The 22,008-nt window shown below is 42.1% G+C and overlaps 1 protein-coding gene across 2 annotated transcripts in view; it reads left to right on the top strand.

The window, feature by feature from the left end:
• Nucleotides 1–16,694, top strand: part of igdcc4 (immunoglobulin superfamily, DCC subclass, member 4) — a 67,882-nt gene extending 51,188 nt beyond the window's left edge. For both annotated transcript variants that reach the window (XM_086107457.1, XM_086107456.1), the window contains exons 8-20: nt 189–353; nt 445–582; nt 2,619–2,801; nt 3,942–4,142; nt 5,003–5,101; nt 5,831–6,017; nt 7,096–7,223; nt 7,767–7,937; nt 8,850–8,984; nt 10,941–11,043; nt 12,384–12,615; nt 12,697–12,816; nt 13,352–16,694. In XM_086107457.1, coding sequence (XP_085963583.1) covers nt 189–353; nt 445–582; nt 2,619–2,801; nt 3,942–4,142; nt 5,003–5,101; nt 5,831–6,017; nt 7,096–7,223; nt 7,767–7,937; nt 8,850–8,984; nt 10,941–11,043; nt 12,384–12,615; nt 12,697–12,816; nt 13,352–13,831 — 2,342 coding nt within the window. In that variant the 3' untranslated portion in view covers nt 13,832–16,694. The remainder of the gene's footprint in view (nt 1–188; nt 354–444; nt 583–2,618; nt 2,802–3,941; nt 4,143–5,002; nt 5,102–5,830; nt 6,018–7,095; nt 7,224–7,766; nt 7,938–8,849; nt 8,985–10,940; nt 11,044–12,383; nt 12,616–12,696; nt 12,817–13,351) is intronic.
• Nucleotides 16,695–22,008: the final 5,314 nt, after the last annotated feature.

Genomic DNA, 22,008 nt, shown 5'->3' with positions numbered 1-22,008 from the left:
TTTAAATCTTCCACTCCAGCAATGTCATTTCATTTTTTTCTTTAATCTCAAGCAACATTTTGACAGGCTCTGTCGGCAGTATCTGATCCATTTAAGATGTCTACCTTAACGCACGATGGTGTCAGTCCTCGTAAAGGTGATGACAGCCAACTATTTCAGGAAATGGACTGATTTGGATTATTCCCCAGGTTCAGACAACGTGGAATATCAGTTTGCGATGAACAACGACACAACGGAGTATCATGTCAAGGATCTTCTCCCCCACACCGCCTACACCTTCTTTGTGGTGGCCTACTCTCCCATGGGAGCCAGTCGCCCATCCCTGCCCGTTACTGTCGACATGCTCGAGGATGGTACGCATCATACCTGTCGGGAGATGACTTTCTTTCTATTCTGTATTCTGGCTTCATTATTCTTTACTGTTCGTCCTCATCTATCTTCCAGTGCCTAGCGCGCCCCCTCAGCTGTCAATTGCCAGCACGTCACCGACAGACATTAGGTTGATGTGGCATCCGTTGTCCTCGCAGCACAGTCGAGGGGCTGTTACCAGCTACCGTATCGAGTACAGCTCTCTGGATAATGGTGAGAAGGTCATATGAATGATGAAGGTCAAGCTGAATCACTTTGTATTCTTTCACAGACACCAGTCTAAGTACCGTATTTTCACGACCATTCGACGCACCGTATGGTTGGGCGCAGTCTCATTAATGGGTGCTATTTCTGTATTTTACACATAGACAAAACGCACTGTATTATTGGGCGCAATTTTAAAGTGGTAAAACATACGCCAGCTTAAACATACGGCATGCATGCGCGCACGCTAAAAACACGTTAGCTTGAAGCATACGGTAGCATGCCAAGACATACAGATACAAGCTAAAAACACGTTTTTAAAAAGGCAACGGAAAACGGAGTTCCGTTGTATTTTATTTAGCCATCGTACAATGTACTCACGTTTTTCGATCAATCATCACCCAGAAATCCATCAAAGTCCTCATCCTCTGTATCAGAATTGAACAATTGTGCAAGTACCGGTAGTCCATCAAAAACGCCGTGTTCCCTCTCGTTGTCAGTCACTCTCATTGCCATGTGGCTCCACAGAAATGATGCCGGCTTTGCCAAAAACTCGAACAACAGTGCAAGCAGACACGTTCGTCCAAGCAGCCACAATCCATTCGCAAATTGTGGCGTAACTCGCCCGGCGCTGCCTCTCACTCTTTGTAAAGTTGTGTTTGCCATCGATCATTCATTGTTCCCATGCCGTTCGCAACTTTACTTTGAACGCCCGGTTGATGCCGATGTCCAGCGGTTGGAGTTCTTTAGTCAAGCCTCCGGGAATAACGGCAAGCTCATCGTTCATTTGAGTGTTGAGATTTGCTGTGAGATGGGCACGCATGCCAAAAGCATAACCGATGGCTTGAAGTTTGAACTGAGCTTCGTAGGCGTGTCTCTTTGTAGAATTTATTTTCGGGGGTTCTTAGAAACCAAAACCGAAGTTGTTTTGCAACAATGCACATAGCCACACTCTATACAGGTGTTGGTACCTGCTTGGGGCGTACCTTTAGCGTCCACTTACACGCCCACCCTTCACCCATTGGCGGACTTCTTCCCCGCATGCCTGTCCTCACTCACATCTGCCTTTTCTCTCTCTCGCTCTCCATATGTGTATATATATATACACGCCCACCCTTCACTGATTGGCCGACTTCTTTGCCGCATGCCTGTCCACAGTCACTTCCGCCTTTTCTCTATATAAACAGCGTGTCGGCTGTCAGTCAGGTTTTGGAACTCAGCGCATAGACAAGACGCTCCGCATCATAAGGCGTCCTGTCCATTTTGGAGAAAATTTTAGACTTTTAATGGCGCCTTATAGTCGTGAAAATACGGTATGTCTTCTTAGTGTATATTTTTCCTCCAAGAAACCAATAGCTCTTCTGAATTTAAATTGATTTCAAATGAGGATAGCTGTGGGAATTCACTCATTGTCAGGCTTCTTAAAGGAGTAATTATTTTCCCCCCACAATTTCACACAATTCCTAGTTGTACTTATGTCTGTGACATGCGTTTGTCAAAATAACCCAAGAGATGACAAATGTGAGAATGGTACATCACTTTTCACACTCTGTCTTGTCTTGCTGAAATAGACCCATTTTTGTGAGGCAGGTCTCATTTCATCGTGACCCCTCTCATATAAGTGTGGATTGTATAACCCCGACTACAATGACAATGATTTGCCATGAGAGTGGCTTCTACACTTGGCGACTATACTCACATTGCCCATCCCCGCCACGGTGGACCCTGTATACTTTAGGTTCTGCAGTATTTATGGTGGGATGTGCAGTCTCTTACTTCCATAAATCAGAAGTGACTTCTGACAACGGGATGTTCAAAGCAAGACAAGAAATATGATGAAAAAAAAATCTGTACTTTTTGATCCATGGGGTACGTTGATGAAAGTCATTAACAGATATATTCATTACAAATAAATAAATATATAAAAATCAAGCATTGTCCCATGTACCGTGATTGTCTTTACGAGGGTGAAAATTGACTCTGTTGCTAATGAGCCAGTCCAGTCAATCCCAGTGAATTAGTCTACCGTCTTTATTTTCCCACAGTGGATACTGTCTTCTCGGTGGAGGTGGGCGGTAATGAGACCCAGTTTACGCTCAGGGAGTTGCAGCCCAACCAGGCGTACAGATTGAGAATAGCAGCTGGAACAGGTGTCGGCTTCGGGGTCCCGTCCGAGTGGGCTCAGCACCAGACGCTGGCCCACTACAACCACACCAGCCACCGCAGGGGTAAGCCTGATGACTTCAGATTTGTTGTGTGGGAAGTCCCACATTTTGGGCTGAGGATTTATGTGCGTTTTATTGAAGTAAGACATATTTATTGGTGTTAGGTTTCCCAGCCCTGCCTGCTAGCTTCCTTCTGTCTGAGATGATTTTTTAAATTTATTTTTTTCACGTAACATCCACTTATCCCAGTGAATCCACCGTCCGATCACTCATAGACATGAGTCGGCGGCACGAACAATGCGGGCAGAACAATGTGTCTGCCGTGGCTTTGCAGGAACTGCAAAGTATTCCGCATCAGCTTGTCAGTCACTGGAACAAGATAAAATGTAGGACATGTATTAATTTGGGGGAAAATGTAGCTGGGTTAAGCTTTTTATTAAGCTCCGCAAGCCTAATGAAGGTGGGCGTTTAATGACATACATTAAGAGATGTCAGTCAGCGAGGTGTCTGCCCACCACACTGACACACGCGTTGAGTTATATGTTGACTGTGTGGGAGCTGCAAAGCCATTCATTAGAAGACGGAAGGGTTATAAGGCGCGATTAATTTACGTCTCTGGTCCTTAGGTGAACCTCAATTGGCAAAGCGCCATGAAAAGCAACACATTTGTGCCTTGCAACAACAAAAAAAAAGGTCCCAGTGAAATCGTCATTTTAATTTTTACATGAACTCATGTCATCAATCTGGACTGTTTGTCCACTTGAATCCAATTAAAAGTCCAATGCCATCAAAATTCATTTTGTCCTACTGTTTTACACATCATTTTAAGCCTGATATCTATGCGGTTTGACATTTGCATACAATAGCCTTTGAAAGGCTAATTATTCAAGTTCAAACTCATTTACAGGTGATTCAAACGTGTGAAGTGAAATATTTCATGGTTTTATTTTTTAGCATCTCAACAGCTCGCAACACCTCAAAATTCACCCTTGTAAGAAGCATTAGAAGAAACAATCAAAATCTTTTGAATACAGAAAAGAAATCGGAATTGGCCTTTTGCATAATGTTTCCATGATGCTGAATGAATCTACATAATATATAAGGGTCCATGGTGACTCCGATACTGTATCACCCACGTTAGCCCTCAGTGTCTCATTAGACCTGCCTGGAGACTAAAACAACCCCATTCCTTCACATACTCAGTGATGTTCGCTCCCACTGAGCTGAAGGTGCGAGCGCAAGTGAACACGCTCAACGTCACGTGGCAGCCCTCGCCCAATCACACGGTCGTCTCCGGGTACAAGCTGTCCTGCCGAGAGGTGGGCGCCAACGTTGAAAAGATGCCGCAGACTCACCTGGTCAGGCTCCGCAAAAAAGCCAGATACCATCTCCTCACTGGGCTTGGTAAGTTGCTCTCATTGAGTTTCACAGTCTGAAAGGTGAATCTCTCCTCAAGAATTTCCATTTCCTCTTGTATGCTGGGATTGGCTGGTGACCAGTCCAGGGTATGCCATGCAGGTTATCTTGCATAGGTTCTGACTTTACTCATGACCCTAATGAGCATTAGCAGGATACAAAGTGATGGTTGATTGTTGGTTGTCGTCAGACTTTAAGACTTTTAGTGTTAATGCACACATTTATATCACTGTCATATCATATTGATTTCTTACATTTACACGTCAAGATTTTTAAAAAATTCTTGTATAGTTTCACGGCTCTGTGAATGTTCGTGGTGATGTGTACGAATGATGTTCGACATTTATATACCGTATTTTCCGCACCACAAGGTGTACCTAAAAGCATTCAATTCTCTCAAAAGCCGACAGTGCGTCTTATATATGGATCAATATTCTGATTTCTTGGACATAGTGTTTTAAATGTTCTGTAAAGGGCTTCGTTACAGCTGCAGTGGTTGCAAAGGGTCTATTTAAATAAAGCTGCATTGTATTGTCTTGTATCCCCTTTAGCGTAGCTCCATCTAGTGGATGCAAAACACAACCGCAGCCACTATTGTAGCTTATATTTTATGCGCCTTATAATGTGGTGTACCCTATATATGAAAACCGTTTTAAAATTGGCCATTCACTGAAGGTTCGCCTTATACTCCGAAGCGCCTTATAATGCGGAAAATACGGTACTTACTGAGATCATGCATTCTGTTGGCTTGTCGTTGTCTGTTGAAGTACATTTTTTCAAACAAATGAACATGAATTCTTACTTGTAAGATATCTCAATCTTCATTCCTTTTGCTACGTTTGTGTTAGTCCCAGACCAGCTATATGAGGTGAGAGTCTGGGCATTCAACAAGCAGGCGGATGGCTCTGCTGCAGTGTGGAAAGGAAGGACCGAAAAGGCTAGAAAAGGTAAGAATCCCGTAGAACTGCAGAATGCCTGAAGACAATACAAGCTAAACAGGCTTTTCTCTCGCTCAAATTGATCCAGCGGTGGTACCATTCTGATCATTCATACACTTGCAAATGCCACAGCCCCACACTGGCTCAAATAAACACTTTTTCCTCTGAAGTGTTTATGTGCAGTTGAACTAAAAATAATAATAATAACTAAAAATTTATTTTGTGTTTCAACTTTGAACTTGGTGAAATGTGGCCCAGGTAGTTGAACAAAATGTGAGTGTATCGAATCAAACCGAATCGAATTCTTCCACTTTAAAATATATTGAGATATGTATACAGTCATCTTTTAGTTGTGAGGTGCACACCCCGAATATATAATGCCATATTTATACTACTGAGAGGATAAGTAATGTAAAATGACAAGAAACTCATTGTACCATCCCCTCTCGAAGTGAGTTATGCCATACTGAATCAGAATCCCACTGAATCGAACTGAATCACATCATTGCACCTTTGTATTAACCGTCCTTGAATTGTATCGCATCCCATATATCAAGATATGTATAGAATCATATTTTATTGGAGAAATGCAAACCCCTAATATTTCATGATGTCAGAAGTTTGAGAGCCAAAGTCGGACCGCTTCAGATATCAGGCGGAGAGGTCCACCTCCAGATCTTATCATTAAAATAATAACATAAATAAGTTACATAACACAGGTCTGTTTTCACATTCAAGCATCTTCGCTACCCATGCGGCCGCCTCCTTTACCACCGAGCAGTATTCAGGCCGCAGCCAACAGCTCCACGTCGATCCGGCTCCGCTGGGAGAAACCTCGCTTCAGCACGGTGCGCATCATCAACTACACGGTGCGCTGCAGCCCGGCCGGAACCACCAACGCCTCTCTGGTCACGTACCACGCCAGGTGAGCCCGGATGTCTGTCATCCTTCGCATCATCAGCGACACCGTCTCGGCTGCTGCCGCTCAGGGTCGAAGCAGGCATGCTTTGTGTTTTAAGAGCCTTTGTGGATTGGGTTAGAGGGTGGGGGGGTCATTCTTGTTTTTTTTGTTTGTTTGTTTTTTTAAAGGGATGAGAAAGGTGAAAGGTAAAAAGTGTCAAAGGTGGATTGATTCACTAAATCAGTGGTCCCCAAACTTTTTTTTGCCACTGGCCGGTTCAAACAAATACATGCGCTTCGCAGACCGGCAACCATTCGTCAAGGCGTGGCTGGAGGATTGATTGGTGACCAATTTAAAGCACACAAACAAACAAAAAATCATGGGAAAACACCAGCTAACAGCTAGCTGGGGGCAGAAGCCAAAGAGGAAGCTCATTTCGTATTGTATTGTTTTGTGTTTTTTGTTGTTGTAAAGTGTCATTGGGTGTCTTGAAAGGCGCTTATAAATAAAATGTATTATTATTCTTATTATACTATTTCTGGATGATCTTATTTTTGTAACATGCCTCCGGAAATACCGAAGTGAAGGGTGGGTGGCAGCAACTTGACTATGAGTAGCAATTCTTTAATTTATTTGGATCAAGTGTGGTACCTATCACATATAGTTTATCATAACAAGGATAATCCTGCCAACTTTACCTGCTTGTGCGAGGTTTACAAGTTCTGTGGACCTTCGAGACAGGATTGCCTCGAGGCACAAAACTGGAAAAGGAAACAGAAAACTTTTTGCTGCTTTGAAGGTTACAATGTGCGTGCAACTGGGAGGCTTAGGATTGAGGAAACGCTCTGAATACTTGCGAATGTGGAAGAAGTGAAACACGGTGAATTCCTGATGTACTCTGAATACTTGTTTATTTTTGGTTTAACTTCTTCAGGTTGTATTAGAAATGACAGTCGGCGTGACACAGTGCAGATGAACAGAACTACAGTGTCAGCAAAGGCACACAGAGTTTCCGCGATACATTCTGCACCCTAACCTTTCTGCACCTGTTACAAACATAAGTGACCGGCACTTGTTTTAAACTTGCATTGTGGCGTTGCAGTGCCGCTCAAGAGATCCTGATCGGGGCGCTGAAGCCCTTCACACGCTACGAGCTGGCGGTACAGTCCAACGGCATGGATGCGGTGGGGCCCTTCAGCGGCACCGTGGAAGAGTCCACATTCGCCGACCGTGAGTCTCTACTGGGTTAAAAAAATGAAGTGAATGGATTTGCCTAAAGTTAGGACATTAATTACCGGTACAGTAGACATAAAAAGTCTGCACACCCCTGTTCACATGCCAGGTCATCTTTTAGAATTAAGTAAATCATTTCAAAATTCCACCATTACTGTGACTTATAACTTGTACAAGTGAATACAAATATGTTAACATCTGAACTTAATTGGGGTTTTAGATAGCATCAGATGGTGCAGTTGAGGTGTCAGTCAAGGGTAGGCAGGTAATATGGAAGTGTGTGTGCTAATGAATTAAGCGCCACCATTCCCCTTTTTACGAAGCTGCAGCCTCTCTTCCCTTGCCTCCCATTTGCCCGCCTGTGGTCTCCGGGTTGTACCCAGGTGGCTGCAATATGAGGACATAGATGGTTGTCATATAACATGTCCGATCCCCCACCAAGATGAAACACACAAACCCCCAGCTGAGAACCTTATTTGTGACTTTTAATTACCGACTGGTGCGCCCCCAACTCCCTCCCTCCTGTTTGGGTTCTATCAGGGCCTTCATCAGCACCGCAGGAGCTGCGCCTGAGCACCATCAACTCGTCATCAGTACTGGTGAGCTGGCGCCCTCCGCTGGAGCCAAACGGTGTTATCGTGGGCTACAGGATCTTGTTCAGCAGTAACTTGAGCCAACCCGAGCACACGTGGAGGAACCTCTCTCAGGATGGTGAGAAAGGAAATGCTTTATCTCCAGGAGAATACTAAAGTAAAATCTCTTTCGCTTTCTCTTTTTTCACTCTACACTGTAGTATTCATGCATATTCATGTGACACTCAACTGCAGAGGGAACCATACATATCTCTTATGGCCATATATTTACCCCCCCCCCCCCCCCCACACACACACAGTAGGAGCTGATATTGCAAATTGTTAATAGTAAACCCAAACAGAGTAGTCAAAACCAGGTCCAGGAAGCAAAAACCCCTGTCCCAGTTTGGCTTTAAGCACAGGCGCTTGTACTCAACCTGCAGCTAAACGAACTCCCCGGGAGCTTCGAGGTGTGATGCTGGGTGGGGCGCGTGGTGTGACCCCAGGATTTGAAGTCGCATTTGTTTTTGTAATGTGAACGAGCACATAAAAATATTGGATTGAACAAAAACATCTGAATTGGGCATCATGCCCTGCAGTGTGAAAGAAGCCTAAGAGACACCATTTACAAATATTTAACACGGATGAAAAGAAAGACACTTTTAAAAAAAAACAATCGATTCTTAGTCGTCAGTTGATCCAAATTTTTCTTTTTTTATTTCATTTAATGTTAATGAGGATACAATATGCGGAGATGTACTTAACAACAAACACTTTTATTGACAAATGATACGACTTAATCATGTCAGAGAGTTGGGGTGCATGAAATATTTTCTTCACAGAAAATAATTGCGAAGCACTAAGTTAACTGATGATGGATATCTTTGACGGAAATGCCACACAAGCAAGGGTAGAATATGCAAACTCCCCACTGAAAGGCTTGAAACTTAGATTGGAACCCTGAACCCCCGTGTTTTGTGAAGCAGATATTAACATGACTGCACACTCCAAAAAACTTTCCATTCCTGTGTCTGATTTCTCTACCGTACAGGCAGCATCACCAATGTTGAGGTGCAGGGGTTAACCAGTGGCACCCATTACTTTTTCAAGTTGGGGGCATCGACAGAGGTGGGAGCCGGGCCTTATTCGCTCATAAAGGACATTCAAACACCCCCTGACCAATACGGTATGTACCATTCATATCACATCTACATTTCTTTCTAACTAGACATATTGTCCATCTTTTTCACAATTCAAGACAGTTCCATGGTGTCATAAAAACCCGATCCTAATTTACAGTAGCATGCCACACACAATGGGTTGGTAGTCACTCCAGACAGACACACAAGAGATTTTGTGTATGTGCCAGAACAAAGTCAATGTTCCACAACATGTCATATAAAGTCTGAGTATCATGGTTAGGTTGCTATCATGGGTTGCTGTGCCGCCCACTATGCACAATGAATGGAAATGTGTGTGTGTGTGTTAGATAGCTCTTGCCATCTGTTTCCTCTCTACTCTGCTGCCAAAAAGAATAAGCCGGCATAAATGAATATCAATGAAGACAGTTGAATGGATTGATATTAAATTTTAGCCTTGTCTTATATAAAAAAGCGGCGCGTTCACGCTTGCTTTATTTCGTTCTCTTTACTGTCCACTCCAAAACGGGATATTGTGGGCAAAATTGTTTCTGTTTGGCAGAGTGCAGTTACGTACATAATAGCTGCGTGTATTTACTGCTCCTTTATTGTGGATTGTTGTTGTGCGGGAACATTGGCAATCATTTACGAAAGAGCCATTACAAATAAAAGCAATCCATAATGACTTCAGTAACTTTCACTTGATAGCTTCTTTGTCAGTATTCCATTTTTGTGGAAATGTTGCAAACCCCCCCCCAACATAAATGAAGCAATAATAACAATCATTGTTCTATTATGATTATTTCTATCAGGGATGCACAACCTTTTTTGACCGAACATCTAATTTCCAAGCCACCCGACCTTCCGTGATCGACCGTGATCGCATGCAGACCCATGCACACACAGTATTCACTCTCCCAAACATTCATGTCAAGATTTTGTATTAAAAACTACAAATAACCGCCTTGCAAAGAACACCTTGCATCACGTCTCCAGAGTTTAGCTCACTGTCTCGCTCAGACGAAGCCCATATGTCTCAGCGAGGACAGTGCACATTTAAACTTGAAACATCAAGAACAACATCTCAAACATGAATAATATTCAGACCCACTAAAGCAGTTTTACTTTCTTTTCATCAGTCACCTGATCTTTTAATGAGACACTTGAGTTGACACACTGTTGTTGTGATTTGGCGTGGCTTTGCCAGAGGTCTGGGAAATTAATGTTTAATGGTTTCCTCGTACTCCCTGCAATGTGTTCACGTATCCCTGGTGCTATGCGTACCCCTGGTTCGGAAACACTAATTTTATTAGTCTGGTTGTTGCTGTTATTATATTACAGTGGAAAAAGTCTAAGTCCAGTGGATGACTGGATGATGAATGTTTGCTATGAAACAAAATAATAAAATGATAGCTCATAAATTATAAATAAATAATAAAGTATTAGTATATTATTGTAGATGAACTGAAAAAAAAGCATTCACCGTATTCAAGATATTTAAAAAAAATAATAGGGCGGCCCGGTTGTCCAGTGGTTAGCACGTCGACTTCACAGTGCAGAGGTACCGGGTTCAATTCCAGCTCCGGCCTCCCTGTGTGGAGTTTGCATGTTCTCCCCGGGCCTGCGTGGGTTTTCTCCGGGTACTCCGGTTTCCTCCCACATTCTAAAAACATGCATGGCAGGCTGTTTGAACACTCTAAATTGTCCCTAGGTCTGAGTGTGAGCGTGGATGGTTGTTCGTCTCTGTGTGCCCTGCGATTGGCTGGCAACCAATTCGGGGTGTCCCCTGCCTACTGCCCGAAGACAGCTGGGATAGGCTCCAGCACCCCCGCGACCCTCGTGAGGATAAAGCGGTTCGGAAGATGAATGAATGAATGAATAAAAAAAATAATTGGCATATAATATAAAATATATAAATTGCCTTTTGTTACCAAAAGTCATTCTAAAAACGTTATTTATGTATCCATCTCTGATATTAATATTTTGAATCTTGTTTTCAATAGAGTTGGACATCCATGCAGTGACAGGCATCATCGTTGGAGTGTGCCTGGGGCTCATATGCATGCTCCTCTGCATGTGTTTCAGTTTCCGCAACACTAAGACCAGGTAATGTAGCTTACACACAGACCAACTCAAATCAACTCAACTCTATTTATCGAGCACGTCAAAACAAACACTGCTGTATATAAAGTGCTCTACATGATCAAAAATCATTCATACAACAAACAATTTAAAAAAATATGAATAACAAAGACAATAGAAAGCACAAAAGCAGTAAAACTAAAAAAATCAAGTCTCATGCTGACTCGAAAGCCAAAGAATTACCTGAGGCACCTGGCAGGTGCGTAGGGGCGGTGGAGCTCAGAGAGCTAAGGTGAGGTGAGGCCAATAAAAGATTTGAAAACAAATAACAGGGTCTAAAGAACTCTAAAATGTATAGGAAGCTAGTGAAGGGATGCCAGAGTCGGAGTTATGTGCTCCCTCTTATGAGTACCAGTCAAGAGGCAGGCAGCAGCATTCTGGACCAACTGGAGAAGCTTAATGGAGGATTGGTTGTCTGTCGCCCCGGGGGGGCTTGTGTTTTTTGCACCGGTAAACGGCAGCATTTTTCACGGCCCCGTTTTGTTCAGCGGAGATGTCGGCGCTGTTGGACAGTCTTTGTTGGTGCGGCTGGATGGATGGCTACTGGAGCTGAGGAGAGTGGAGCATAAGCATGGAGCGCGGATGCGTATTTGGAACTGAGAGTCGACTCTTGGAATTGAAATGGATTTATATGGGACAGGAGAAGTGAACCGGTCTCTTTTTTCGTCAATGGACGCTACAGCTTCTTGTTTACTTTTAAACTTAGCTTGTAGCAGACGTGTGTAGCATGACGTCCCTGATCCACTGGTGAATGTACACTTTGATTCTCTCCTCTTTCATCTAGAACTGCTTCAAACAACAAAGTATATACAATACAATACAATACAATACATGCTGATTTATATAGCGCTTTCACAACAGCGGCAGCTGTAACAAAGTGCTGAACAAAACACTTAACATAGAGTAAAATAATAAACACAACACATAACATAAAACACGGACAGTTGTGCAGTCCTAACCACTCCGTCACACGTTTTGTTGTTTGAAGCAGTTTGAGATGAAAGAGGAGAGAATCAAAGTGTCCTTTAACCAGTGGATCAGAGACGTCATGCCCAAAATGTGCACACGTCAGCCACAAGCTAAGTTTCAAAGTCAACAAGAAGCTGAAGCATCCATTGACGAAAAAATATGCAAAAGTGGCTAAGAATGCATGACTGTTCGTGTCTTATGTTATGTGTTGTGATATTATTTTGTTATTTTATGTTAACTGTTCTGTAAAGCGCTTTATTACAGCTGCAGCTGTTGTGAAAGCGCTTTATAAATAAAGATGCATTGTATTGTATTGTTTGCGTGCCTCCTATTAGAGGGACACCTGACGGCCTAGACTCCACAGCTGTGACCGCCCAGTACAGAAGAGGGGGCTACCCCAGTCCCACCCATGTGCCAGAGTGCAGTGATTGCCACGAGCTGGAGACGCTCATGCCCTCCAGCGAGCAAGAGTTCGGCCACTCGTCCGCGGAAACCCCCGAGGGGCAGAGCCTGATAGTGAGCGGCGACACCTGGGAGGGTGGGGGCCCCCTGGCACCTGAAGCCAAGGTCGAAACCAGCCTTTTTCTGCCGTTTGTGTTTCACGTATTGATTGCGACGCATCTGACTCGTCGTCGCCGCCGTTTGCAGGCTGCTTGGAATGGCTCCATCAGTCATAACTGGGCCAACAGTATCACCCGATACAGAGACACCGTCACTGAAGGCTCGACTGGATTCAGCACTGGGGAACTCAGTGTGACAAGCAACGCGGTAAATGAACACCTCACGCCATGCAGTCATCCGCCAACCCTCAGGAAGAATGTACTTTGGATGTTTTTGGTTTGGTATTTATGTCAAAGATTGACATTTTATATTAAGTGTGGATGTGTTTGGAGTGTCTAAGTGTGTGAATGAATAGACAGGTGATGAAAGTGGCGTGAAAATTTTTTCTGCTTTATGCGTGTTTGAGAAGACAGACGGACGTGTGTACACTGCTACTATACTGACCCCCGTTGCACGTAAAATACGTGTTTTATGAACAAATGGGAAATAAAAACAATCGAAAATTGCCATTAATTTTTTGCTATTTAAAGGAAAACTGCGATATTTGGATACATAGATCTTTCTTTAAAATGATCTCTCATTGTTTTGACAGAAAGGTTATGTATCAAAAGGTATAGTGGTATCGGTATAGATGACTACTCCAGAGTACTCGTACTGGTATCGGTTTGAAAAAAAAAAAAGTGGTATCAGATGTTTCGAGATACAACGATGTGAAGTAATCTTGGAGATTTGGTCCTTGCAGGATTGTCAGAACGCATCCCCGTCCAGTAACCAGGTAGAGGCCCAGGTCATCGTCCACTTGGAGCTCTCCGAAATGATCACCGGGAAGGCCAAGTTTGACTGCGGGCGGGCCAAGGACTCCAAAGCCACCCGCGGCCTCTCGTTAGGACCTACCGAGGAGAACTCTCCCAGTGAACAATCGCTGGACCTGATCCAGCAGAATCTTCCCTCGACAAGTCCGGCGGCCAACCACAACGGGGAACCAGAGGATGGAGCGGCTGAGGCGGTTTGCGCCGACCCAAGGCAGGACTCGGGGCTGACCAACGGCTTCCACTCCCCTAAGACGCCACGACCTGCGCCCAAATCTGGGGAAAACGGGGACGTTGGACGCTGCCCTTCAGCACAATCCAAGACCAAGTCTGCCGGTCTCACCCCTGTTCCTTTTGTCAATTCAGGCCTGGTCCACCCTACCTCAGTAGCACACAGTTACTTGTGCCCGTAGTCTCTGCTTGTCAGGTTCGAGCAAACGGAGACATTCTTACCAGGGATGATTGTGTAAATGCGCCTCATTGTCGGATTTCTTTTGTACTTTGAATCCATGCTTTCATACATATGTAAATACATGACTGTCTATTTTTAGAGGCCGAGTGCCTGTTTTCGGGGTATGCATTGCAACCATACATTCCTCTGGGCTGCGAAAGCAAAAAGATTCAGCGCAGACCCCTCGATGCCAGACCTAAGACGGGAACCAAAATGGTAGGCACTCGTCCAGTGGATCAAGGTGAGGATCCAAACCCAATTTTAAGAATGTTTAGCACCCGTGTCTCTCTCTCTCTCGAGCCTCACGCTGTCTCAGGGTCACCGACACATCACTGCAATGCGTGCCATTTTATCTCAACTGTTCACACACGAAAACCAGACTCATTTTGGAATGTGACGTTGCCGTACTATGACTGCATAACACTTCGAATTCAAATGAGCCATTGAGAGCTAGAATGGGCTTATTCTGTTTCTGTCATTTTGCAGGACAGTGATTTAAAACTTTTACGGCTGCAGTAAAACCTTGGATATTTTTATGGAAATGGTTACTTCGTGCTGGTCGACTGGCTAGCACATCTCACTCAGAGTGCAGAGGTGCACGGTTCGATTCCGGCTCCGGCCTTCCTCTGTGGAGTTGCGTGTTCTCTCCGTGCCTGTGTGGGTTTTCTCTGGGTATTCCGGTTTCCTCCCACATTCCAATAACATGCACGGCAGGTTGATGGAACACTAAATTGTCCCGAGGTGTGATTGTGAATGTGAATGTGGTATTTTTATTATTTTTTTTTGTCTGTGTGCCCTCCGATGGGCTGGCAACCAGTTCAGGGTGTCCGCCGCCTACTGCCCGAAGACAGCTGTGATCGGCTCCAGCACGCCTGCCACTCTCGTGAGGATAAGCGGATTAGAAAATGTCATTTAGAATGCGTTAGCCCACTCTACTTCTTAGTGGCTCAAATGCGAACCATTAATCACGTGTCATTGGATGTATGTGTCATCTGATCCCAACACCCATCCAGACTTTAGCACAGGTTTGCTCTTTGTTTTTTGTTTTTTTTTTGCAAACAAGTGTTACTGCCACGCAACGCAGCTAAAAGGATTCGTCAACATCTATAAATGTGTAATATTGCAACAGAAACAATCCCATGTTGCAAAAATAAAAAATGAACCAACATGCAACACTTTTATTCTTGAGTGATTAGAGCTTTTGCAAACACAGACACACACACACACACACACACACACACACACACACGCGCACACACACACAACAAACAATTATCAAAACAAACAAAACAAAGTGGTACTGAAATGACAAAATATTTTTCGTAATACAAGAGATATTTGCATTTAAGTTACCCTCTTGTGAAAAAAATTGCAATTTCAACAAGACGAAATGATAGCCTGCAAGAATAATCATCATTTTATCTTCACACAAACCTAATCGTGGGATCTGGTAATCTTTCAACGGAATTGCATATTTTTCAAAAAAATCTTGTATTTTGACCTTTTTTTCTTCCTCACATAAATTCAACGTTTTTTGTTTGTATTACAACTAAATCTGGAAGTTTTTGTTCTTTTCATTGTGGCTTGAATACTTGTAGGTTTGTTATTGTTTTTTTTTTAGCATTTATGAATGTCTGAATTTGAAAAGAATGTAAATGTTCTGGAATTTATCATGACATGTTACAGCCACCAATGTGTAGACGGGTCATAATTTGATGATGTGTGTATGTCCATCTTCCTCTCGATGATCTCGATTTTGTTTTTATTTTTTCGTGGTACAAAACGAAAATTCACTACACTAGTTTTCGATGGCCAAACAAGTATTTGAATTGAAAAAGTAATGAAGTTCTGAATTGTAAAAAACAAACAAACAAAAAAAAATCTAACAAACAAACAAACAAAAAGACTGGTGCATTCCAACTCCTTATCAACCACACTACCTCATTTCTTTTTCAGGTTTTCATTGTGCTTGTGTGGCATCAAGCGTAGCTAGCATCTTTTTGAATGTTATTCTTATTTCAACAAAATTAACTCTCGAGAAAACACTTTGTTTTCCAAAACAAACAGGACGAAACATCCCAACTTCAAACAGCAGTTCATAGCATGGACTATGTTACATTCAAGTGCTTTTTGGTGCCTCTGCTTGGAATTACTCGGAAAACAGATTTTATTTTTCCTTGTTGAATTTAGTCAATTTTATTTTATCAAGCTTTTGTATGAAATAAAATCATCTGGATACCGATAAAAAAAAATAAGTTGACGACACATCTTTCAAAAAATATTTCGATCCAGATGATTTTATGTTCTGCAACCACTTGACACAAACAAATGGAGTGAATTCAACACACCAGTTTTCAGACTATGATGCTAACGTTGAAGCCACAGTTTAGAACCCTCCTAGAGTTTCTCCCATACAAAAAAAATGTCCACAATCGTCAAAATTGAGTCAAATGAAGCATCCCTATTCCGAACTCACTTGTGTGTTGTTAAATTATTCAAATTGTCTGCCATTTAAATTGTTCCCTGTAGCATGATGTTACTGCATGGTGCTGCTTCGTATGCTGCATTAAAAAAAAAAAAAGAAATGTAATTTTTCTTTTTACCTCCAATTGGAAAAAGCACATTGGTCCTATTTTTTGTTTTTGTTTTTGTTTTTTGGGGGGGGGGGGCTGGAATTGGCATGACAATATGTGGCTATGTCCGGCTAAAAGGTAAACTCGCTGCCGAGTTTTATCATCAGCATCTCTCCTCACTTTCAATATAATTGGCTATCACGTACTGTATCTTCAAATCTAAATAAAATGTTCGTCTGCTGTTTGATTTCATTCGACTAGTTTTCCTGAGAAACACTGTGGAAAACTGTTTTAGTGGACTGTACTTTTGACTATACCTCTATTGCAAAACAACATTCTATTTTTAAAATATTTTCATATTTCTTTACTTTCAACAAGACAAGCCCTTGGAAAGCTAATAATTTACCTCACCCAAACCTGCATTAAAAAAATAATAAACAGTGTTTTGCATCATTCGACCTCTTGTACAAAAACAGCATCATTTGTGGAAAATCAGTGCTTTGGGCTGATTACTACATATGTGACCACATTAAGAAAAATTCTCATGAGAATATTGAAGCGGTTAGTCCAGAAATTCTTAGTCAAATTCACTTTTAGAAAGCTTTATGTGAATAGTACTTGTCAAGAATGACTACATTTTGGGGTACATAAAATAAAACATTTTTGATAAATAATTAGGCCCTTAACTTTTAGTGCTTGCGGGAAAAAAATGACCTTGTTATTTCGTCTTCTCATGGATGCATCATGCTTCTTGCCTATTATTGGTTTTAACGCTTCGAGGTCGGACATTGGAAATTCTGAAGTGGGAAATAATTTCTGTCTGGAAAGCAATCTATGTTTTAATGCAGTTTGGCACCCCCTGCAGGCCATAAATGTTTTTTCATCCACTTTCGTTTGCCGTGTTCGTTCTGGTTCTAAATTCCCTTGACAGGGCGTCAACATAAACGCCAATTGACAATTACATGTACTGGCAAACGCATGTATCCTGGTGATATATATTGGGGGTCCTAAACATAACTCCAAAACTCACTCAATTGTAACCCATTTAAAGTTTGGGTGTGGGGAGGAGGGGGGGGGGGGGGCTTGACACTACTGTCACTCACCCGCTGATAAGATCTTGATGTGTATATCACGATAAGACGTATGAAAAAGTCTCATGGTACCAGGCCTGAACTTAAACAGAAATTCAGCCTGCAGCATGGTGTCACACTTTTCCAGATTTGTCATGAACATTTTGATTGCACATTTGTCATGTTTTTGTTTTTATTTTCCATAACTGGTTACCGTTCTTGTGTTTGCATGTATAACTCAATGCACAGTTGATACCTCAAACCCTGGCAATGTACAACATAATAATGTTCATAAGTACATCCCAATGTAACACAACTGCCTTTTTTTAAATCACACGCTAGCAGTAACACAAAAGGGGGTGGGGGGATGAATGTGCTTAAACCAGATCAGCTGGAAGCTTTTTTTTAAGGGGTCACTTAGCCAGCCTTGTCATATCACTACCCTTCTACTCCCTCTGTCAGTTCTAGCTGTAATTGCTTTCAAGTATTATTTCATGATTGAGTTTATTCCCGTATTACTACACAAAACACACACACACACACACACACTTTTGTGTCAAGTGTAAATAGATGCAAGTTTGAATGTTCAGAGAATACCTCCAACATTAATTAACCCCCATGAAGTAATAAATATCCTGGAAGTGAGTCTGTTTTGTTTGTTTGTTTGTATTTTGCACCCCATGACCTCACCCATGGCAGCGCAAAAGGCTTTTTGACAAAGGTGAACCTGTTTTGTTCTCTTGAGAGTTGCGTCGAATTCTGTACAAAAATGGAGCAAAATTAAAAGAAAACGTGCATAGCTTTGGTTTGTGCGAACTAACAATGCTTTTTAAAATTCGTTTTACAATATGTGTTCCTCACCCATGTTTAAAAATCGACTTTTTTGGAGTTTTTGCATTTCCATTTGATGATGAAGAGGGGCAAGGATGGCAAATTCGAAAAATAAATTTGGAATTGTGATAATTGCAAGATTCATGTGGAATTGCAAACACAGTCTCTGTTTGTTTTTGTTTTTAACTTTCAGTCACAGGTTTATTCTCGCAATATAAACGTATTCTTCACTATTACAATTTTTTACTCATAATATCTCATAAAATATTACATTTTCATGTAATATTCATTTTACTATAATATTCATTCATTTTCTCATATAACACACGTTCATACTATATAATGAAAACCTTTTTTTCTGGCAATGACTTTATTCTCTTCATCAATGTTACTTTTGTTTTTACAACCACTGTTCCCTCTAAGCATGGTTTGTGAGCAAATGCGCACTGCCCCCTGCGTGTCTGCGCACAAAATATCCGAGCTGCGCACAAAGTAAAAATCCAACCAGTATTGAAAATTGTTGAGGTGTGCGCTTCGTCGGATGTATTTGGGAGAATAACGACGAGAGATGAATTTACATGTTAGACTCACACACGTGGCATGTTTTATTTGCCGTCTACACAGAGAGCAACCGCTTCTCATCTCCACCGAACAGGAAGAAGAAAAAAAAATATTTCGCGCCGAGTACAGACCGGATATGGCGTAGTTTCTTGGGTTGCCAGATCCGTTCAAAATAAAGAACACATCATTACAGAAATGAGGATACATGTTATTGTTTCTTAACACCCCCACTTATACTCAGTTTGCTGTAATGTAAATAAAATTAAATGCACCAAAGTAGAAAACAATGTGGACCCTGTCTCACACATTTCAAATCCCAAAAACAATAGGTGCAAACGCAATCAGCTTTAACTTGGTGGCTGGCTTAGTCATAATGTCAGCAACCATAGCTTCAGTAGGACAGTATACCAAATTTATTTTACCCTCATTAACTGTGGACCTGATAAAGTGGTACTTTATGTCCACATGCTTACACCTCTGTCTATGAACAGGATTTTTAGCAAGGGCAATTGTCCCCTGGTTGTCCTCGTACACCGTTGTTTTTGTGTATTGGTAATTGTCAATAGCCTCTAGCAGCTGTTCTAGATACAAGCACTCTTGTATTGTTGAAGCTAGAGCCATATATTCCGCTTCGCAGGTGGAAAGTGCAACTGTAGGCTGCTTCTTAGTTTTCCAGGAAACTAAAGAGCTGTTTTTACTGAGACTAACACAATATCCTGTGGTACTGCGCCTGTCATTGGAGTCAGATGCCCAATCTGCATCGCTGTATGCCTTAATGCCTAACTCCTCATTCTCATCTCTTTTGAAATTCAAACCTTTGTTGGAGGTGCCTTTTAGGTATCTTAACACATGTTTCACAGTAACCCACTGCTCCTCTGTCGGCTCTGCAAAATACTGTGACAACCTGCTTACAACAAAGCTTAAATCTGGTCTGGTACAAGTGGTCAAATAGATTAGGCTACCTACTGCTTCTCTGTAGGTTCTGACATCACTCATTTTCACTGCATCATTTGAATATTCCAGCTTTTGTTCACAGGGTGTTTTTCGTACTTTACAGTCTTGCATATTGAAACGCTCTAATATCTTGTTGACGTATTTCTCCTGTGACATTTTTACACATCCATCAGACTGATTGAAATCGATACCTAGAAAATGCTTGAGTGTGCCAAGATCTTTCATTTTGAACTTTACAGAAAGCATCTCTTTCACGTCTTTCAAAATCATTTCATTGCTGGCCGCGATAATCAAATCATCGACCCATATGATTATGATCACCTTGTCACTTTTTGACTCTTTGGTATAGATACAATGGTCGGCTGGGTTTTGCTTGTACTCATTATCTGTTAAATAGTCATGTAGAACTCTATTCCAGTTGCGTCCAGATTGTTTGAGACCATAAAGTGATTTTTGTAGTTTGTACACTAGTCCATCATCTTTCTCTTCAAAACCTTCTGGAGGGTTCATGTAGATGTCATAGTCCAATGGCGCGTGTAAGTACGCTGTGCTCACGTCCATTTGGTGAAGGAGTAAATTCTCCTGAGCTGCTTTTTGTAGCACCACTCTTACACTTGTTAGATTTGCAGTTGGTGAAAACGTCTCTCCATAGTCTATGTCCTTCACCTGGCTGTAGCCCTTTGCCACAAACCGAGCTTTGTACTTGTCTTTTCCATCCAAATCACTTTTGATCGAGTATACCCATTTACCCCCCACTGTTTTCTTGCCCACTGGTAGGGTTGCTAGGGTAAACGTTTTGTTGTCATTTAACGACCGGATCTCCTCATCCATAGCCTTTACCCATTCTTTAGAATTAGTCGACCTCATAGCCTCTGTATATGTTTGTGGAACACCACACACTGCTCTGTAGCAATAGTCCACTGTGGTGTGTGTCGCATCGTTATCATTACATTCATCCACAAAATCATCTAAGTGTCTAGGTTTCTTTCTCTCTCTTGTAGGATATCTTCTACTTTCAGGTTCATCTCCTGTGTCACTCTGTTGTGTGAGGCTATTATCATTTGATGCCATTTCTGTACCTGGACTATCATTTTGTACATCCCTGTTGTGTACACTTGGCTTTCGAGTACTCTCTACTTTCTTATTGTTTTCTTGAATGAGCTCACGAGTTCGAGGCTGCCTCATGTCATAATCTGTGTTTGGATCTGTCTCATTTGTCTGTGTCTGTTTCTCAATAGCTGCCTTGTTCACAAATTTCACAAGCCTGTGTTTTGATACTCTGTTTGTATCTGGATTATATACCAAGTAAGATGGGCTATATTTATCAAATCCCACAAAAAGTCCTTGGTCACATTTAGAGTCCAGCTTTCCTTTGTCGTGTTTGTATGTGTAACATGTAGACCCAAATTTTTGCAGTTTGGATACATTAGGTCTCTTTCCGCTTAACATCTGATAAGGGGTCTGCCCTGTACGTCTGCTAAAGCATCTGTTGCGTATATGCGCTGCCATTTGTACTGCATAGTGCCAAAGCTTTCTTGGTAGCTTACTTTCAACTAACATACATTTTCCCATCTCAAAAAGAGTACGCCAGCCCCTCTCCGCTGTCCCATTCTGGTGGGGTGAATAGGGAGCTGATGTCTCATGTCTGATTTTGTTTTCCCTCATCAATGTTTGGAAATCATTACTTTTGTATTCTGTGCCCCCATCTGACCTCATACGCTTCACATTCCCATAGGGGGTAACATCTGCAAGAAACTTCTCCGTCGCTTGTACTGTGTCACTTTTCTTCTTTAGAAAATAAACAGACATTGCACCCGAGTAATCATCGGTGAATGATACTGCATATTTGTGACCATCAATAGATTCAGTGTTCATAGGACCTGCAAGGTCGGTGTGCACCAGCTCTAGGGGAGCCTTAGCTCTGGTATCGGGGTTCCTGTTCCTACTTTGAGTGAATTTTCCCTGAATACAGATCTCACACTCTTGTTCAGGTTTACATGCTTTACCCTTAATCTGCATGCCATCAACCACACCCTGCAATTTAAGGATATCATCATAATTGCAGTGGCCTAATATCTCATGCCATTTCTGAATGTCGTGACATGTATTACATTTGTCATTAGGCTCACTCTCAGTATGCAAATAATACA

Source organism: Hippocampus guttulatus, chromosome 3 (genome assembly GCF_054856545.1).
Source record: "Hippocampus guttulatus isolate MCC_2025c chromosome 3, RoL_Hgut_1.0, whole genome shotgun sequence".
In the NCBI taxonomy this organism is placed as follows: domain Eukaryota; kingdom Metazoa; phylum Chordata; class Actinopteri; order Syngnathiformes; family Syngnathidae; genus Hippocampus; species Hippocampus guttulatus.
Note: the sequence above shows the minus strand (reverse complement) of the source record. Positions and strands in the feature narration are given on the sequence as shown.